This window comes from Podarcis muralis, chromosome 4 (genome assembly GCF_964188315.1).
Source record: "Podarcis muralis chromosome 4, rPodMur119.hap1.1, whole genome shotgun sequence".
Lineage (NCBI taxonomy): Eukaryota > Metazoa > Chordata > Lepidosauria > Squamata > Lacertidae > Podarcis > Podarcis muralis.
Window position 1 is genome coordinate 13,588,197 of NC_135658.1, and position 19,014 is coordinate 13,607,210.

The following is a 19,014-nucleotide window of genomic DNA, read 5'->3' on the forward strand; positions in this document are numbered from 1 at the left end:
CGTTTACCTTCCCGCTGGAGCGGTACCTATTTATCTACTTGCACTTTGACGTGCTTTTGAACTGCTAGGTTGGCAGGAGCTGCGACCGAGCAACGGGAGCTCACCCTGTCGCGGGGATTCGAACCGCCGACCTTCTGATCAGCAAGTCCTAGGCTCTGTGGTTTAACCCACAGCGCCACTTGCGTACACAGGTATAGCAGGTAAACTCATGGCCCCTAAAGTGACTCATAAATGCAATTGATGTTGTTGCTGCTGCTGCTGCTGCTGCTGCTGCTGCTACTACTACTACTAATAATAATAATAATGTGTGAACCTGTAGGATAAATATATTTGCATTTTTAACCCTTAAGACTGTGTTGTGTGAAGGTGACCCACAAATCACCCTCAAGATCTGTTATGTTGAAAACTGAGCAGTTAGGGCAGAGGAGTTTGGCAGATCCTGTGGCCCTGCAAATGTTGGACTCCGACTCCCATCAGCCATAGCAGCAAGCATAGTCAATGATCAGGGATGATGGGAGTTATAGTTGAAGAGCATTCCGAAGGCTCAGGCTCTCCATCCCTTACTCAGGACACGGACCTTTGGGGATATCACTTACTAAGTTTCTGTTAATATGGATGGAGGTGATGGAATTATTCGTGGCTACTAGACATAGGAATTAAATCAGGGGTGAGGAGCTTGCCGCCCTCCAGATGTTGTGGGACTACGATTCCCATCATCCCTGACCAATGGACATGAAGGCAGGGACTGATGGGAGGTGGTCTGCTCACACCTGGAAGGCCGCAAGTTCCCCACCACTGAACTCCCTGGTGTTAAAAATAGAGAGAGATTATTTCTAATGATGAGAATTCGGGGATGGCCATCAGCCTATTCTGCTTGAGATATTTCTGGACGGCCACTGTTGGAAACAGACTACTTAACTTAATTTTTATGTTCTCAGGGATGCAAATTTCCCAGACTAACATGCATTTCAATGAGGTTTGCACAGGAATCCTAAGGTTTGAACTAGTCTGCATTTGGGAGTGGGATTTGATCCAGTAAGCTGCCAATGGAATTGTGGTGAAGAGGTCTTAGACTGAGTCCCCATGATGGGATTTGCAACATCAGCCTCGGTGACTGACAGGCAAAGCAAAGCTGCTAAATTGGCTAGGTAAATACCAGGAAGGAACCTGACCACCTGCCTTGGCCTGGTTAAGAGAGCAGCATTTACTGCCCATAGCCTGCAACTCAAGCCGGGAGCGGACTCAAGCCATAGTTGAAGTCTCCAGTTCAAAAAAATTGAAACTGACTCCTTATACTGTAGATGGAACATAAGATAACGCAACAACAACTATCAATAAATGTGTTCCTCAAGGAATGCTTCTCATATGACATTTCACATTGTCACATGATAAATCTTTGTACACCTCCGAGTACAAAGAGCATGCTGGGAAAATAAACACTTCTGTTATTTTTACAGATGACAGGGTATATTAGAGCCGAGCTGAACTGAAATGGCCCTCACAACATCACCAACTTGTCTGTAGATTGTGAAGTTGGGGTGTGTGTGTGTGTGTGTGTGTGTGTGGCATTTTGGTGACTGAGAGATTTGTGAACAGGCCACACTTACAGCCATATACGCTTATGCTCGCTGCTGCTGCCTGGTGCCATTTTCTCAATGCTTTCTATCCAGAAATCTTTAAAGTGAGAGTGGGAAGGCCTTCCCTCACTCTGATTTGGCTTCATGAAGTCAGGTCAGAGTGAGGGAAGGAGCAGGAAGTAATGCTTCCTGCTGTTGCTCTTGCCATCTCTTGTGTTAGAAGCACTGGGGGGGGGGGGAAGCATCAGACAGAAGATGAAAGTGCAAGGACCATGTGAACAGTTAAAAAGGTAAAGGGACCCCTGTCCATTAGGTCCAGTTGTGGCCGACTCTGGGGTTGCGGCACTCATCTTGTTTTATTGGCCGAGGGAGCCGGCGTACAGCTTCCGGATCATGTGGCCAGCATGACTACGTCACTTCTGGCAAACTAGAGCAGCGCACGGAAACACCGTTTACCTTCCCACTGGAGCGGTACCTATTTATCTACTTGCACTTTGACGTGGTTTCGAACTGCTAGGTTGGCAGGAGCAGGGACCGAGCAATGGGAGCTCACCCTGTTGCGGGGATTCGAACTGCCAACCTTCTGATCGGCAAGTCCTAGGCTCTGTGGTTTAACACACAGCGCCACCCGCATCCCTTTTATGTGAACAGTTAGGCAGCAGCTAATCCTGCAAATGAATAAGTTGTCTCAAACTCTCCTTTCTGCTGGAACCCAAGAGGTGAACCAAAAATGTTCCTGAAAGAACTTTCTGCTTTCCTGTGTATGTGTATGTGTATGTAGGAGTGTATGTAGGAGAAACAGAATGAGCCAAGCAGTCTCAGTGTTTGTGGAAGACCACATGGAGATTTAAGCACAGCAAAAGAGGTGAATTTTGTCATTTTGAAGAAGAAACCCTATTCTCAGGGTATTTGCACTCGGGAAATTAAAGTCTCATTCCACTCCAAAAAGCAAAGCAGATGATCAAGTAACTTTTTCTCTCTCTCCTCTAATTCAGAGCATCCCTCAGCATCCAGATGGCCGGGAAAGAATCCCCAGGCTTTCTCTGACAGATAATTCTAGCATCTGTCACTCAACGGCAGCTGGAGCTGTCAAATGAGACAGCACCTTCACAGCATCTTGGAGCATCCGATCATCAAAAGGACTGGATCTTGCCAGGGTCAGCGAAATGTAGTTCAGCTCTTTCTGTCTTTTTCTATTTTTAAAGGGTAGTAAGAGTAAGCAATGCTAGGCCGATGGTCCCAAAAGGAACTGTTGTCGTTAGACTACAACCCTTATAATTCCCAACCGCTGGCTATGCTAGCTGGGGCTGATGGGAGATCACTGGCATTCATATATGAGAGCCAGTGTGGCGCAGTGGTTAGCATGTTGGACTAAGACCTGGGAAACAAGGGTTCAAGCCCCCTATTTGGCCACGAAGCTCGCTGGGCGAGCCTGGGTCAGTCACTGCTTAACCTACCACACAAGGCTGCTGTGAGGATAAAAAGGGGAGGAGGAAAACAATTTAAGCCACCTTGAGCTCTTAAGAGGAAAAGATGTGATAGAAATGCAAACAAACAAACAAACAAACAAACAAACAAACAAACAAACAAACAGTACTGAAGGAATGGGTTTCTGTGCAGTCAGTTTGAAACGGGACCCAAAATCCACTTTTTTCCTTTTCCAAGGGAGCATTTCTAAAATGCTTTAACTTGAGCTCTTGAGCCAAAACCAAGCTGTATAAACAAGTGCTCAAAGCTCTCTCCTTTATCAGTCCATGACGCCTAATGAATGGCCTTGTCCATTCCAAAGTGGAGCAGGGATGGCACGTCTGGGTCTTATCTTACATCCTGACCACAAAGACGCACAGACCTTGTCAGGTCTGACAAGAGACCCGGGAACGGCGCCAGGAGTGTTCTTAGAGTTGGTGACCTCCTGCCCCAAGATAAGAGTATAGGAACAGGAACAACCTTTTATGGTCAAGAACAGGAAAATCTGTTTATGGTCATGGATGTCAACTTACGTGTATAAGCTGACGTGGTTGGATTCCTGAGGAAGGGGGGAGAGGGTGCCTGGAGGATATATATACTGCATGAAATTTCTCATTTCTTTGGACTTGCTGTGAACTGACCACGCAAGTGCCTTCTGCTATCCGGAGAGCAGAATAAACTCTTTCTCTGAATCAACCTCGGTGTCATTTGACTTCCTTTCTCCCTTCTGGGAGCAATGCAGACCCCACCAGTCGGTAAAGTCTAAGAAGGCTACAGTACCACTTAATCATTAGCATTTCTAACCATACAGTAAGAATAATCATAAAGTCAAATACTGTATCAAAACTCAAAGCCATTTACAAAAAGAATGCACACTCAAAACCTTCACCATGAAGGGATTTGATTAAGACCAGTGTTTCTCAAACTTGGGTCTCCAGCTGCTTTTGGAACTACAATTCCCATTATCCCTGACCACTAGACTTGCTAGCTAGGGATGATGGGAGTTGTAGTGCCAAAAAAACAGCTGGACACCAAAATTTGGGAAACACTGAGATAGGAAAGTTTTCTCTAAAAGCCTCAAAATGCAAGAAAAGAGAGTCATTCAAGCCACCGTTCTTTTGACTCTTTTTAAATTCAACTCACAGAAAATTATGCTTATCTTTGGCGCTGTTCTGATGCCTCAGGCACTTCTACAAACTTGCCTCTGGGAAGCTCTAGGGCACCCCACACATTTACTGCCCAACAGATTTCCATAACGCACCCTTTTGAAAAGAAACGGGTGGCAGGGACAGGATGGATGGGGTGAAGGAAAAACAGGAGGGGGAACTGTCCTTTCTCTTCAACAGCCAATGATGACATTTGACAGACCATCTCCCATTAGCTAGCATGGGGAAATTAATTTATCTGGTTAGCAGGTGGGCAGAATTTCATGTTTTTCATGTTGCAAATTAATGGGAATTTTGAGGCAGAAGAGGTGTCTGGGAAATAATGAGTCTAATAGGATTTAGGCTAGAGTAGAAAAAAAATGGATGCAATGAGAATCATGAACTCAGTTTTGCCAAACCCACCGCAATGTCCATCTCTTCCCTATCACGAGCCAAGGAAAGATTTGCATAACTAAATCTAGCTTTCCCCCTCCATGATGGGGGTGAGGGGGTGTGCAATCAGAGAGCTGCCTTTGGGCTAATTTCATGTGGCCTTCAGTCTAAATTCTGGAGGGCAGCAAGGAGAGAAAAATGGAGTGAAGGGGTGGCAGGAAGGGAAAAAAGGGGGCACATTGCCTCTATGACCCATTAGGAGGAAGGGCCGTAGTTCAGTGGCAGATCATCTGCTTTGAATAATAATAATAATAATAATAATAATAATAATAATAATAATAATAATAATAAATTTTATTTATACCCCACTCTCCCCAGCCAAGACTGGGCTCAGAGTGGCTAACAACCAATATAAAAACAAGTTGATTGAAATACAACTTAAAAAACAAGATTAAAATACAACATTAAAACATTAAAATGCAGCCTCATCACAGGAGGAGAAAGGAAAAAGGAAAAAAGAAAGAGGGGGAGGGAATCAAATTTATTCCAAGCCAAAGGCCAGGTGGAACAACTGTGTCTTACAGGCCCTGCGGAAAGAAATCAAATCCTGCAGGTCCCTGGTCTCATGAGACAGAGTGTTCCACCAGGCCGGAGCCAGTGTTGAAAAGGCCCTGGCTCTGGTTGAGGCTAATCTAACTTCCTTAGGGCCTGGGGCCTCTAGAGTGTTGCTGTTTATGGAATGAATGAATGAATGAATGAATGAATGAATGAATGAATGAAGAAGGTCCCAGGTTCACCCCTTGGAATGTCCAACAATGTCTGAAAGCCTGGAGCACCATTGCCAGTCATTGTAGACAATACTGGGCTAGAGGGACCCTCTTACATTGGTCTCCAGCCCCACCCGCCACTGGCTGTGGCCTCCTCCACCACCAGCATGCAGACCCCAATAGAAAAAGAGGTCCCCATCTTAGCTTTGTGAGGTGATCCTTCTCCATATTATCAATGCCCTGTGAAGGAGTCCCCTCCCCAAAAGTCAGGCTCAAGGCCTTTGGGTTCTGAGACCTGAGTGGGATGTCTGGCAATAGACCTCTCCAAAGTGCAGAGCCCAATACAGGCAATGGCCACGATCCAAGAGTGTCTGGGGGGGGGGGACAGCAAGAATTTAGGTAGCCTTGCTGAATCAGAGGTGGCTGTTCACTTAGCTCTGACACCAGGACTTAAATGGGCACCATGGGCAGAGATTGGTTCTTGTGATCAGCTGACACAATGCTCGGACAGGTCTAGCACTGTAGCCAAGAGGCGGAGAGTATAAGCCAGGTAGTGTCAGGCTTCAGGGAATCAGCTTCCTCCCTCGTGGTAGTAGATAAGAAGATCAAATGAAAGGAACGTCTTACCAGTTAGATTCTTTAATAATCACAGTAAGAGACAAAAGAACACATCTCCCTAGAAATGGTGGTGTTCCCAATTAAGGGATACCCCCTCCACCCCTATTAATCTACATTACTCCTACGTCTTGCAATCATAGCTGTCAATGTTTCCCTTTTTTAAAGGGAAATTCCCTTATTCCGAATAGGATTCCTTGCAAGAAAAGGGAAGAGTTGACAGCTATGCTTGTAATCTGAGCTTGTACCTTCTGCACTTTCTGTTCTGAGACTTTCTGAGTTATTCTCGACTTTGGGGAGGGCGGTGAAGGAATGCTGACCAACGATTGTGAATCTGTTAACCCTCTCTCTTCCAGTGTTTCTTCACCTAGCTGTTCCCCATCCAGTATTTCCCAGCTTCTGCCTTCTGAACTATGCCCCTCTGCAAACCACTGTTCCAAACCTATACTGTCTTCCTGCTCCTGGGAAGATTCAGGGTCAGGGGGTGGGGGTGGCTCCCACTATTCCTTCTCAGCGCGGCCCTCCTCAACACGGTCCCTGTCAGCTAGGCTTGAATTGGAAAGGGTGTCGGTGTTCCAGAAGGGAAAGTTCTGAAGCCTGACTGCTTGGTGTTCTAGTTACATAACCCCACACCATGTGCCATAGCTGGCCAGTTTTCAGAAGCTTAAAACAAAAATGATGTGATTTACTGCAGCATTATCTGGATCACTTAGAAGCGCCTCAATCCGTACCTGTGTTCCCCATGTGGTCTATGACCGAGGGATGTAGAATGGACAGAGGTGGCTTCCAATAGGGGCAACACTACGTCATGGCTGCTTCTACCTCCTTGCTTTTGCCCCTGTTCTGTGCCCATTACTGGAGATCCTCAGCTGGTCAGAAGCCAGAGCACAAGGCAGCATAGCTGCCAACCGTCCCTTATTTGGCGGGAAAGTCCCTTATCCCAGCGCTGTGTCCCTCTGCTGTCCCTTATTGATGATGTCCCTTAAATTTCCTGGGTTTCCTCCCTGCCGGCCAGGGAGGAGGGAGGCTCCAACTGTGTTGCTTGGCTGCGTTGCTCACCCAATAAGGAGTCTAAGAACGACTGGGGGGTGGAACTTGCATGCCTTGTGCCGATCAAATCGGCCGTCTTGCCTGGGGACTTGCCTTTGCTCAGCGCTTCCCAGCGGAGAGGTGACGGTGGTTTTCCTTGCTGCATCCCCTTTGCCGGGTTGCTGCGCTGTGGGAACCACCGCTTGAGGCTTTGTTTGGCTGCTGGCTGGGCTTTCTGCCTTTGGATCGGAGGGGCTTAGAAGTTAAACATACCTGTGCTCCTTGGAAAATCCCTTATTTTGGCTGCTGGTCCCTTATTTTCAAATCTGTAAGTTGACAGCTATGCAAGACAGACACCTCCAGACGGTGACAACTCTGTATCAGGTATTTAGAGGACATCAGTCCCAAGAGACAAATGTAATTGCCATGTAGATCAGCATTAAGTGGCACTCCCCACTATGGGCTTTCGTGTCATGAAATCATAAGGAGTAGGTAGAAAAAAAGGAGCAATTGATACCTTCTTGGTTAGAGTCGGTTAGTGAAAGAACAGGTGAAAAAACTGAGTTTGCATTCTGTTGTAGTTTTTGGCACCCATTAAGAACACACCTCTTCACACAGGCTTTTGGGAAAGTGATTCAGCAAGGACAGCTGTAAATGAAAAGGTTGATCTGCTGTACTGATATGGTTTGGCTTTAAAAATTATCCTTTTAATGTCGTTATATTGAGTTTTATTGTTTTATTGTATATGCTATAAGCTACCCTGGGATCTTGAGGAAGAATGGTTTAGAAATGGAGATGATTATAACGATAAGAAACATAGTATTAATTACTCTGAATATGCTGAAACCAATAGAAATATGGCACCACCTAGTGGTAGAATTCAAGGATTACAAGGGGGGAATGCTGTGCCCCAGTTCCCAAAGAATGCACAATTGAATAGTGGATCCTGACCATTACCCTCCAAAAAATAATCACAACAAGTCACTGAAACACTTTTAACCTCCTTACAGTTAGCAGCTAAAATCATGAGCTGGCTTTCAGGAGAGAACAGAAATATGAATTCCTAATGATATAAATGGATACTTAATGTAGAAAAATTAACAGAACTTTGATTTCCTAATGTCATGTTCCACATCTCCTTGTTAGGACCAGCCCATATCCGGAACCAAGCAAGATCTCTACACTGGAGAAGAGAAAAGGCCCCCGTTGCCAGATCCAACATCTATAGGGACTAAGGGGAGTCAATGAACACTGAGACACACCCTCAGACCACTACGCTGGAAGATGCCTATCTCAAGAAGTCTGCAGAGTTGGTAGATCTGATGCACTCCGAACAGTCACCCACCAGAATCTCCATCAGGTGTGGAGACAATGATGAGTCCAAGTTAGAGTTCAGTCCAAAAGATGCAGTGCACATCTGGAAACATCAGGCTTCTAGCCTCTGAAGGTTCATCCACACTTCCCTTTGTCCCATGTTTTCTTCTGCTTGGTCTCTGACTTCTAGACGTAAGTCCAACAGGGTTTTGTTTTGTCTTAACACTTTCTTTGGGAAAAATCCATTGTTGTTTGTTTGTTTGTTTTTATTAGAATTTATATACCGTCCTATACCCGGAGGTCTCAGGGTGGTTCATATAAAAAGATCACAGTATATAAAATAAAAATGAAAGCAAGAACCCAATAATAGCCCCCTCCAAAAAAGCCACATTTTAAAAGGGTATAGGATGTTAATCAGGTCAACCAAAAGCCTGGTTAAAAAGGAACGTTTTTGCCTGGCGCCTAAAGGTGTATAATGAAGGCGTCAGGCAAACTTCCCTGGGGAGAGCATTCCGCAGATGGGGAGCCACTGCAGAGAAGGCCCTGATCTTGTGCTGCCACCCTCCTGACCTCTTGAGGAGGCGGCACACGAAGGAGGGCCTCAGAAGATGATCTCAGGGTCTGGGGAGGTTCATGTGGAAAGAGGCAGTCCTTTAGGTATTGCGGTCCTGAGCCGTTTAACGCTGAATCGGAACAAATGTCAATCCACAGAAAACCCGATTGCTGTTTGCTCCGATCCAGCAGTAAACCACAGGTTTCGCTGGGGGAAGTGGCAGTAAAAAAGGAAAACTGCTCAGACTCACACCAAGAAGTCACAGACCAAACAGAAGCATGAATGAGACCTGAGTATCACTCAGGAGGAACTATAACCAGAGCATTTTCCAGACTAGGGCTCCATATAAGACAGAAAACTCACACTGTCTGCAGGCTAAATGTAGCTCAGCTAGAAAAGGCAATGATGTGCAGGGAGGGAAGAAAGCAAACCAAGAAAGCAAATCCAATTTATGTACACTTCCTGGAGGATATCAATAATCCACCTTTAGCATCAGTTTGTTTATTAAACCATTTTTTAAAAAAATGCTGTAAAAAAACACTGGAGGTAGAAACAAGAGGCCCAAATGTTAAAGCTAAACCCACTTGTTTATTTAAAATAATCACTGCCTATTCATGATGGCATACGTCCACCTCTCTCGATTTCCATTTTCTATCTAAAGACAAAAAAGAATTGTATACAATCGTAGAGGCTCAAGTTGTTCAGCAATCATCAAGGAAGCTGCTGTGGTTGACAGCTGTGATCTGTTGGTTTACAATTAGGATGCTCAGAGGAATGCATCATGTTCCCAGGGCATGGTCCTCATTCCAGCTCAGAGGCAGAGCTGGAGAAAGAGGAGGCATCATCCATGGAGCCAACCACCACTCCTAGCCACTGAGTCTAAAGCAGGCATGGCCAAACTTGGCCCTCCAGATGTTTTGGGACTACAACTCCCATCATCCCTAGCTAACAGGACCAGTGGTCAAGGATGATGGGAAATGTAGTCCCAAAACATCTGGAAGGCCAAGTTTGGCCATGCCTGGTCCAAAGGATGTGACTTGGATGGACTCCTCTAGCTCAGAGAGCACTCCTCCAATTAACCCTCACTGCATCCATGCTAGAAGAGCCAACGGATGCAGAATAGGACCATGCCCCTTTAAAAGAGCAGACATTTCCTCAGAGAGGTGGGCCTAATAGGAGGTTCAAGGCAGACAGCCTTCATAAGTCTTAGATGCTGAAGCAACAACTCTCCCTAAGTGAGTCCTGGCAAGCATTGGCTGCTGTGAGCTCTCCAGGGTGCTGATCTGCCTGTCTGTGACTTTGCTCTTTGGGGTGTGGCCTTTGTTCTATTAATGGGTATCAGTCTGGCCTCTTCCGGGACCCTGAGACTCTGTCTCCAGCCCCATCTTTCATCCTGGACATTGAGGTCCAGCTCTGAGGGCCTTCTGGCAATTCCCTCACTGTGAGAAGTGAGGTTACAGGGAATCAGGCACAGGGCCTTTCCGGTAGTGGTGCCTGCCCTGTGGAATGCCCTCCCATCAGATGTCAAGGAAATAAAAAACGATCTGTCTTTTAGAAGACATCTGAAGGCAGCCCTGTTTAGGGAAGTTTTTAATGTTTGATGTTTTATCGTGTTTTTAATATTCTGTTGGGAACTGCCCAGAGTGGTTGGGGAAACCCAGCCAGATGGATGGGGTAATAATAATAATAATAATAATAATAATAATAATAATGCTGGAAAAAGACAGCATGGAGTGGATTATTCCCATGGGTGAAAGAAGTCACCCATTCTATCCAAAGGAACATATTTCAAGTTCCATAACTTATTTCAAACCTTCTACAGCTAAAGTCGCTGCAACGTATTTTCACAAACATTTTTTTTCTAGTGTTTTCATATTAAAGCTGCAAATCATTTTCTATGCAAGGAACCAGATTTCCCAGTAACTGCAGTTTTATGTGCTGTGCTGGGGCAAGGCGTTTCGATCACAGTGAGTCTGTAAACCAGGAAGCAATTTAGGAATGCCTCAAAAAGTAATACAGTTCCTTCTGTATGTGGCAATAGCTCAACTTGGAATATCCTGGGCAGCAATTAGTTCCAGGACATGCTGGGTTGAATTATTATTCATTATTTTTTATTAAACATTTATATAGTGCCATCGATTTATACAGCACCAGAAGCTTTACAAAATAATAGCTACCCTTTGGGTAAGGTTGGATGAATCTGTCAGTTTTGATTTCTCTCAGTTTCACACTTTCCCAATCTTAAATTCAGGTTTCCATGGCTCCATATAGATTTTGATTGGCTGCCCAATTTTAAAAGCCCTCATAGAAATTTGTCAGTGTTTCAGTGCACATTTAGAGACTGAGAGTAGATACAATAGCTATCTTCAAATATCTAAAGGGCCATCACACGGAGCAAGCATGTTTTCTCCGGCACCGGAGGGTAGGACCCAAACTAATGATTACAAGAAAGGAGATTCCGAAGCAACATCAAGAAGAACTTTCTGACAGTAAGAGCTGTTTGACAGTGGAACAGAATCCATTGGGAGGTGGTGGACTCTGCTTCCTTGGGAGTTTTAAAGCAGATGTTGGATGGCCATTTGTCATGAATTCTTTGGCTGAGATTCCTGCATTGCATGGGGTTAGACTAGATGACCCTAGGGTCTCCTCCAACTCTACAATTCTGTGATTTCCCCCCAAAACACACATTTTTTGAAACCCATTTCTTGAAATCCAAGGCATTCCTTATCTTGTCTTCACCAATATGTGCATTTTCATGCACACTTCCCCTTAAAATCACATCTTTATACACATTTTCTAGTCGTAAAAGTGTGATGCAAAATTCAGAAGAGCTTCAATTTTTAAGGTAGCTATGTTCCAGTTTCGCTGTGCCTAGGACTTGCCGATCGGAAGGTCGGCGGTTCGAATCCCCTCGACGGGGTGAGCTCCCGTTGCTCGGTCCCAGCTCCTGCCAACCTAGCACTTCAAAAGCACACAGTGCAAGTAGATAAATAGGTACCGCTGCGGCGGGAACGTAAACGGCGTTTCCGTGCGCTGCTCTGGTTCGCCAGAAGTGGCTTAGCCATGCTAGCCACATGACCCGGAAAAACTGTCTGCGGAAGCGGACAAACGCCAGCTCCCTTGGCCAGTAAAGCGAGATGAGCACCGCAATCCCAGAGTCGGTCACGACTGGACCTAAAGGTCAGGGTTCCCTTTACCTTTAAGTTCTAGTTTCCATTGTTTTAGGAAACATGACTTGTGAATTTTATCATATACCTGCCCCTTGCCTTTTCCTCCTAAACTTTAAAAGTTCTGAATACTTTAAACCAGGGGTAGCCAATGCAGAGCCATCCAGAGGTTATGCACTGCAATTGCCATCAGCCCCAGCAAGCACAGCCAGTAGCCTAAAACATCTAGAAGGCACCAAATTGGCTACACGTAATATAGACTTTCCCCATAGGGAAGAAGCTCGTTGTCAGCATTTTGGATTTCTTTTTCTGGACTTTTCCTAGAAAGACCATGCCCCTTTTTGAGATTGGGTGACCAGAACCACACACAATATTCCAGATTGGGGGATGCCCCCAAGATTTATGCAAGTGCATTTCATATTTTGTTATTGTTTAGTCGTTTAGTCATGTCCGACTCTTCGTGACCCCATGGACCAGAGCACGCCAGGCACTTCTGTCTTCCACTGCCTCCCGCAGCTTGGTCAGACTCATGCTGGTAGCTTCAAGAACACTGTCCAACCATCTCATCCTCTGTCGTCCCCTTCTCCTTGTGCCCTCCATCTTTCCCAACATCAGGGTCTTTTCCAGGGAGTCTTCTCTTCTCATGAGGTGGCCAAAGTACTGGAGCCTCAGCTTCAGGATCTGTCCTTCCAGTGAGCACTCAGGGCTGATTTCCTTAAGAATGGATGCGTTTGATCTTCTTGCAGTCCATGGGACTCTCAAGAGTCTCCTCCGCATTTCATATAGGCTCCTTTAGTTTTCAGTTGCAGCAACATGCAATTCACCCCTTATGCCAACACAGCCACAAAGAAGACTTGAAGTTCCTGGTTTGGACCATACACTACATGCCCAGAGCTCTGAACAGACCCAAGCAGAAGCCTCTGTGTAATTCAGTCGTATATCTGCAATTTTTGCTCAGCCTGTATATATTTCTAAATGTCACTTTTTAATTGAGCCTGTTCATAAGAACATGAGAAGAACGCTTCCAAGACATATCACACCCAACATTCTGTACTCACAGTGGCCAATCAAATGCTTATGGAAATCCCACAACCAGGATCTGTAGGAGAACAGCACTCTCCTCACTTGTGATGCCCAGAAACTGGTATTTAAATGAATATTGCCTCCAAGAGTGGAGGCAGCATCTATCTGAATATTGCCCCCATTGTTATTGGAGATCTGATACATTCCACCTCTCCCCCAATGCATTGGGTCTTTTTGTGGCTGACAGTTCCTCATTCATGCAGACACTGTGCAATAAATTTTAAGAAATGCTTATACTCTGACACACCTAAATTATGTTGTTGAGTTGTTGTTGTTTGCTTCTGAACTGCCTACACCTCTAATTCTTTTGCCTCTTAGGGCCTCCCCACATTTCTCAGAAAGCTGCCCTTGTTTCTCAGACCTGTGTTGAGTTTCAATCCCAGGCACACTGACAGCTTTCTGTCCCCTCATCAAACTAGACTACAAGCATTCTTTGCCTTGTGCGTAGCAGGGAATGTTAATGAACATTCCATCGACTCAGATTTAGAGGCTTCACCTATCCAAGCCCAAATGCAATGCAGACAGGGAGCAGAATGAAAAAAGCTGAAGCAGAGTGATGCAATTTTATCCCAAGCACAGAATTCACACACCGAAAGAATACTGAGCAGAAGTCTCAAGTGAAGACAGCAAATGATTTTGGGTGCATGAAGGACACCTATCTGCAAGGCCTGTGAATGAGTTTGAAAGAGACATACAAAATGGAAACTACAGGTTTGAGTTAGCTACTTCCCAGTTCTTTAAAACTGCATCATTCTTTTGCCATCCCTAATACCCCCAGTCAGTTTTCTTTGTAGCTATAGCGCTGCCTTCAAGACGACCCTCCCATGCAAATCCTCTGATGTTTATTCAATAGACACAGCTGCTATCTCAATGCTGCAGCCACGACAAAGGAAAAGCAAAGGAGGAACTGTGCATGGGAGAACCGCCCCCCCACCAAATCCCCCAGGTGACTAAATGAATGATAATGCCAAATGCGAAATTTCTAAGTCTAACCACCGCCTCTGTCAATTGCTCTCCCTGCATATTGGATTTGGAAATTAATGAACTCCTTTCATTCGCAGACGCTGTTGAAACAGGGTGCTAATTGGCTGACTTGGAAGATTTATAGTTGTTGAAACTTGATTGAATGTGCTTCCCCACCCTGGGAAGTGTTGCTTTGCTGGGACCACTGCAGAGATGCTGCATTGCAGCACAAGGCAAGTGTACGGACCACTGATTGAGTATGACTTTGGACATTGTCTTGCCATGCATGAAGAGGAAGCAGAGATTCCCTGCATCTCCTGTTCCTGCCCACCTACAGCAATGTCATGTGGGAAATACACCTGCTGCTCCCACCCATTACATTGCCTAGGAGATATTCTAGCTTCCTAAGGGGCAGCAGCAGGTTTATTTCCAGTATGGAGAGGACACAGTTCTGCCTCCCTCTCCCCAATATCAGCTTTATCTCCCCTGAATATATATATTTATATATTGCATATCTCAGTTGTTCATCCTTCATGCCTGACCAGCCTGGACACCCATTTTTTCTATAGGTTCAGTATTATCTTTGCTGGTCTAACCCATGCATTGAAAATATATTTTCTTCACCTATCCATGCACAAATGTGCAAATAACTATATGCATCACACTGTCATCTGCGCACAGTTTAACAACAGATATTGGATAACTTTTGTAGATTTGTTCCGCCTCCTTTTAAGTCCTAGCATGCACGGCACAGTGATTTTTATAAGGTGATAGTTTTATCATTGTGTATCTTTCTTTTTAAGTCTACCCCCCCACCCAAATTGACATGCATTTTTTTAAAATGTTTAAAAAGAAGCATTTATATAGTGCTTTAGAATATAAAGAATGAGTCACATACATTAACTTTCAGTCCTCAGAGCAATCTTGCAATTACAGTTCAGTGTTATGATCCCCACACTGTAGCCACTGAGGCTGAGATGGAGGGCTTGCCTAAAGTCATCTAGAGAAGCCATAGAAGAGGCAAAACAGAGACTTCCCAATTCATAGCTCTTAGCCATGTTGTTTCATGAACTCTTTACCATGACCCAATCTGCTGGGGATCACTTAGATCTGCAGGGACCAGCACCCTTTCACCCAAGGGCCTCACATACTTAACTTGCCTATCACTGCAGGTAGCATACAAGACAACAAATAACAGAGTGCCAGGCTCTTGCCAGAGAGCTTTCCTTTCAGGGATTTTCATTCTCCACCAAGGAGGCAGGGCCTGGAAGAGGTAGATGAGGCCAGAAACTAAGGAAGGGCTCAGTTACCACCTGCCACAGGTCTGATCAAATTGTCTCTTTCCCAGGACCTGTCCAGGGTCCTGAAAGAACGGCTCTTCCTTAATACTGTCTCATGGCCTTTTAGTGGATGCTGTATCTGCCTATCACTGTCCTCTTTTTTGCCTGCCAGTTCCAGACAATGACCTGACTTCCCCCCTGTAGAATTGCATGGGCTGATCCTTTCTCGTCCTTGTCCATTGCACTAGAAATAGAGCATGAGAAAACTACTGCATTGTAGTTTTTCAGTATTGACATATCTATTGAGCTTTTTATCTGTGCAATTTTCTTGATATATGCTTGTTAGACTCCACTGGAATAAAGCAATAAATCTTTATCTATTTAGCGCATTAAAAGTTATTCTTGTTTTGTCAGAGGCCATTAAAACTTGTGTGTGGACCATTTGCACATATGCAACAAATCATATTTGACATTAAAACTATAAATAGAAAGAGGCCAATATGACCAAATTTAAAAAGACAAATAGCACATTGACAAATGCATCAACTTGTACAATATAACAACTTATAAAACATTAAATGCTAGCTATGAAAAATTAAAACAGTTAATAATCTAAACTGGCAGACATTAGCCTAGAGTTAAGGAATGTGGCACACTATGCAAATTAACATGTTCTGAAGTGTGAGCAGCAAGTCGTTTGGGGCATTATGCTGCAGTATGTGTGTGTGTGTCCCACTTCAATGCACAAAAAATAAGCAGCCCTGTCCATAACACAAACTCTGTCTAATGCAATGTTTGTACTGACCCAAACATTAAGTAGAAGGAAGTTAAATCAACCTTTGTTTGAGACATACAATTATGGCAATCTCAGACACACGAGAATCAAAATATAGTTTGCGATTTTCGTCTACCAGGTTCCTTGGGAACAAGATTCTCTGCATTCCAGATAAATATCTCATTACCTCTCAATCCATGTAGTGCAGCATGGCCAGTTGTCAGGGTTGATGGGAGTTGTAGTCTGGACAGCCAGAGGTTCCACATGGGATGTGAATGCATGATGTAGTCACTCCCAGTACAAATAATGAAACAGAATGACTTGCCCAACAATGAGATTGCCTTTGATGTTTGAGTCAGTGATCTGGTCTTGCCTCCTTCCAATAAAGAACCAGGCACGGTTCTTTGTGGGTTAGTAATTCCAACTCTTGGGCACTTTGGAATTTGTGCTGGTTCACTACAGAACTTGCACTTCAAAACTTGGGTGGTGTGGTTCTCAAAACTTGAAGGGGCACTGTCCTTGATGACAACAATGGCACCGTGGTCTCCACAGTGGTGATGGAGGTCCTATTGGTGCCCGCTTGCTGTTGTTAATGGAGAATTCAAGGGGAAATGTCAGGCAACAAGAGGTGCTCTGTTACAGCCACAGGCAGTGGTGTGAAAATGAAAATTCCCCACCTGCAAGTGGTGCAATATGTTTGGGAGACTCCTTTTCATTCAAGGAAAGTTTGGAGAGAAAGTGTCCATGCAAGGCTACTTCACGGGGTGTATGTGTGGGAGCACTGTAGATATCAGAAATGTGGGGAAGACTGCTCTGTTGTCATTTCATCAACATCAATTTAACATGTCAGAAGCATCAAAACTGTGCTCCGCAACTTGCAAGACTAGGGCTCTCCCTACTGCTACCAATCTGCAGATGTGGAGCTAGTCTGCATTTAGCCTTCCTGATGAAATGAAGGCCCAGCTTCTCACTTGTATGAATGGGAGACAAGACAGCCATTACACAATCATGTTCATTTCTTTCTAAGTGCTGGCAAATGCAAGCACCCATTCTAATTTTCTCTGTGTGGTAAAGGTAAAAGACCCCTGGACGGTTTAGTCCAGTCAAAGGCAACTAGTGGGTGTGGTGCTCATCTCGCTTTTCAGGCCGAGAGAGCTGTCGTTTATCAGGATGTGGGTGGCGCTGTGGTCTACACCACTGAAACTCTTGGGCTTGCTGATCAGGAGGTCAAATCTGCAAAATGGGGTGAGCTCCTGTCGCTCTGTCCCAGCTCCTGCCAACCTAGCAGTTCTAAAGTATATCTGTGATCAAAGCTATTGGCCCATCATCGCAGTACAAACATGGGAACAGCTGTGGCTCTGTACTGCCCAGTTCATGTAGCCACGCATCTAACCAAATGACAAAATAGGCAGAGGATGTGCATATGCACTGATCTTCAGAATATCCTTCTAGCATTGGCCACTTCTAATTTCTCTTTTTAGCACGGAGATGAAAGGATCTGTTTGCTACAGTTATCTAGCACTTCATTTATTCCTGTTCCCAGCCAATACCTTGTAACAATTGGTACCCACAATCATAAGCAATAAAACACAGAGGGAGATAGGCTACCAAAGGAACACAAAAGGGAAAAACCATTTCCAACCCGATGGAAACAGAGAGACACAGAACCACTCCATGTGGCTCATAATTGTCTCCTGAAAACTTCTGATGAAAGCCAAATAGCAGAATGAGAACAAGTGAGAGCTGTCATTTTGGGAAGTAAATTTTTGAAGCTCAAATTAATTTATATTTGTAATTCAACAAAAGGCTGCACCAATGTTAGTCCTACTCAAGAGTAGACACACTGGAAACAATAGGCTTGTCTAACACAGGCCCGTTTGTGTCCATGGCTCCACTCTGGAGTTGAGCTTAGTTGGATACAACTCAACACGTTCCTGCACAACAGACCCCACTTTGAAGGATGGTGTTTTCCATCGTTAAAGAGTTATTTCCAGCGTCTCTTGACATTTGGCAAGCCTACCTTCTGGCTGGTATTGTGCTATAATGGTCACCGTCTGGCCTGCGCCTTTGAGCGCTGCAGCAGCCTGTTCATGGGTAGCACCACGGAGATCGATCCCATTCACCTGCAAGGGGGAGAGGAGAAGCAAAGAAACACGAGTGCGTTCCATAGTTCAAACAAGAAGAAATGGGATTGTGGACTGAAAACATGTGAAAGCGACAGGGGGCAGAAGCAGACAGATTTTCTCAGCCCTCCCTCCCTCCCTCCCTCTTAGAACAGAAAGCCGCTTTGAGGCCTCTCGAGTGTGGTTTTATATACATTCAAGAAATCAAAGGTCTTTTGGCACCTCTTGAGAGCCAGGAAAGGTATGGTGCCAATTCTTTGTTGTTGTCCAGGCTGGCTAAAATCCAGGCCAGCTGGAGCAAGGCCTGAAATGTCCACAGAATTATGCAGCGGGAAGGGCAGCAAATTTCATTTTGGTGAGGAAAGCAGTTTGTTTGTTTGTTTGTGGTGTTTTTCTTTTGGTTAGGCATGTCTGAAGGGTGTGTGAGAGCGAGAGAGCATGAGAGGCAAAGCAAGAGGAAGCGTGTAGGAGGAGGAAGGCTAAAAACCTTTGCAGCAGTGTCTGTGCGTGTCTAAGCACCCTCAAAAACAGCAGAGAGTTGTTGCAGACAAAGAACTGAGCAGCATGGGTTGATATCTGCAAAGGTCAGGGGTGGAATTAAGATGGTCTAACAATAGAGAGAGGGCAGGCTAGGAGCTACGTGTAGGAGTGGGGAGCCTTTGCATGTCTGAGAACACAGTGCACGACACTGACTTTTGCAGCAGAGATTTCAAGCGGAGGCAGGAGACTACAACTATTCCAGAATGCGGCAGCTAGACTGGTG

The 19,014-nt window shown here is 45.0% G+C and overlaps 1 protein-coding gene across 27 annotated transcripts in view; it reads right to left on the bottom strand.

Annotated features, from left to right (window-relative positions):
- DLG2 (discs large MAGUK scaffold protein 2) overlaps window positions 1-19,014 on the bottom strand; it is a 901,719-nt gene that overhangs the window by 131,472 nt on the left and 751,233 nt on the right. For all 27 annotated transcript variants that reach the window (XM_077926964.1, XM_028725975.2, XM_028725977.2 and 24 more), the window contains one exon: window positions 18,149-18,251. In XM_077926964.1, the coding sequence (XP_077783090.1) occupies window positions 18,149-18,251 (103 nt within the window). The remainder of the gene's footprint in view (window positions 1-18,148; window positions 18,252-19,014) is intronic.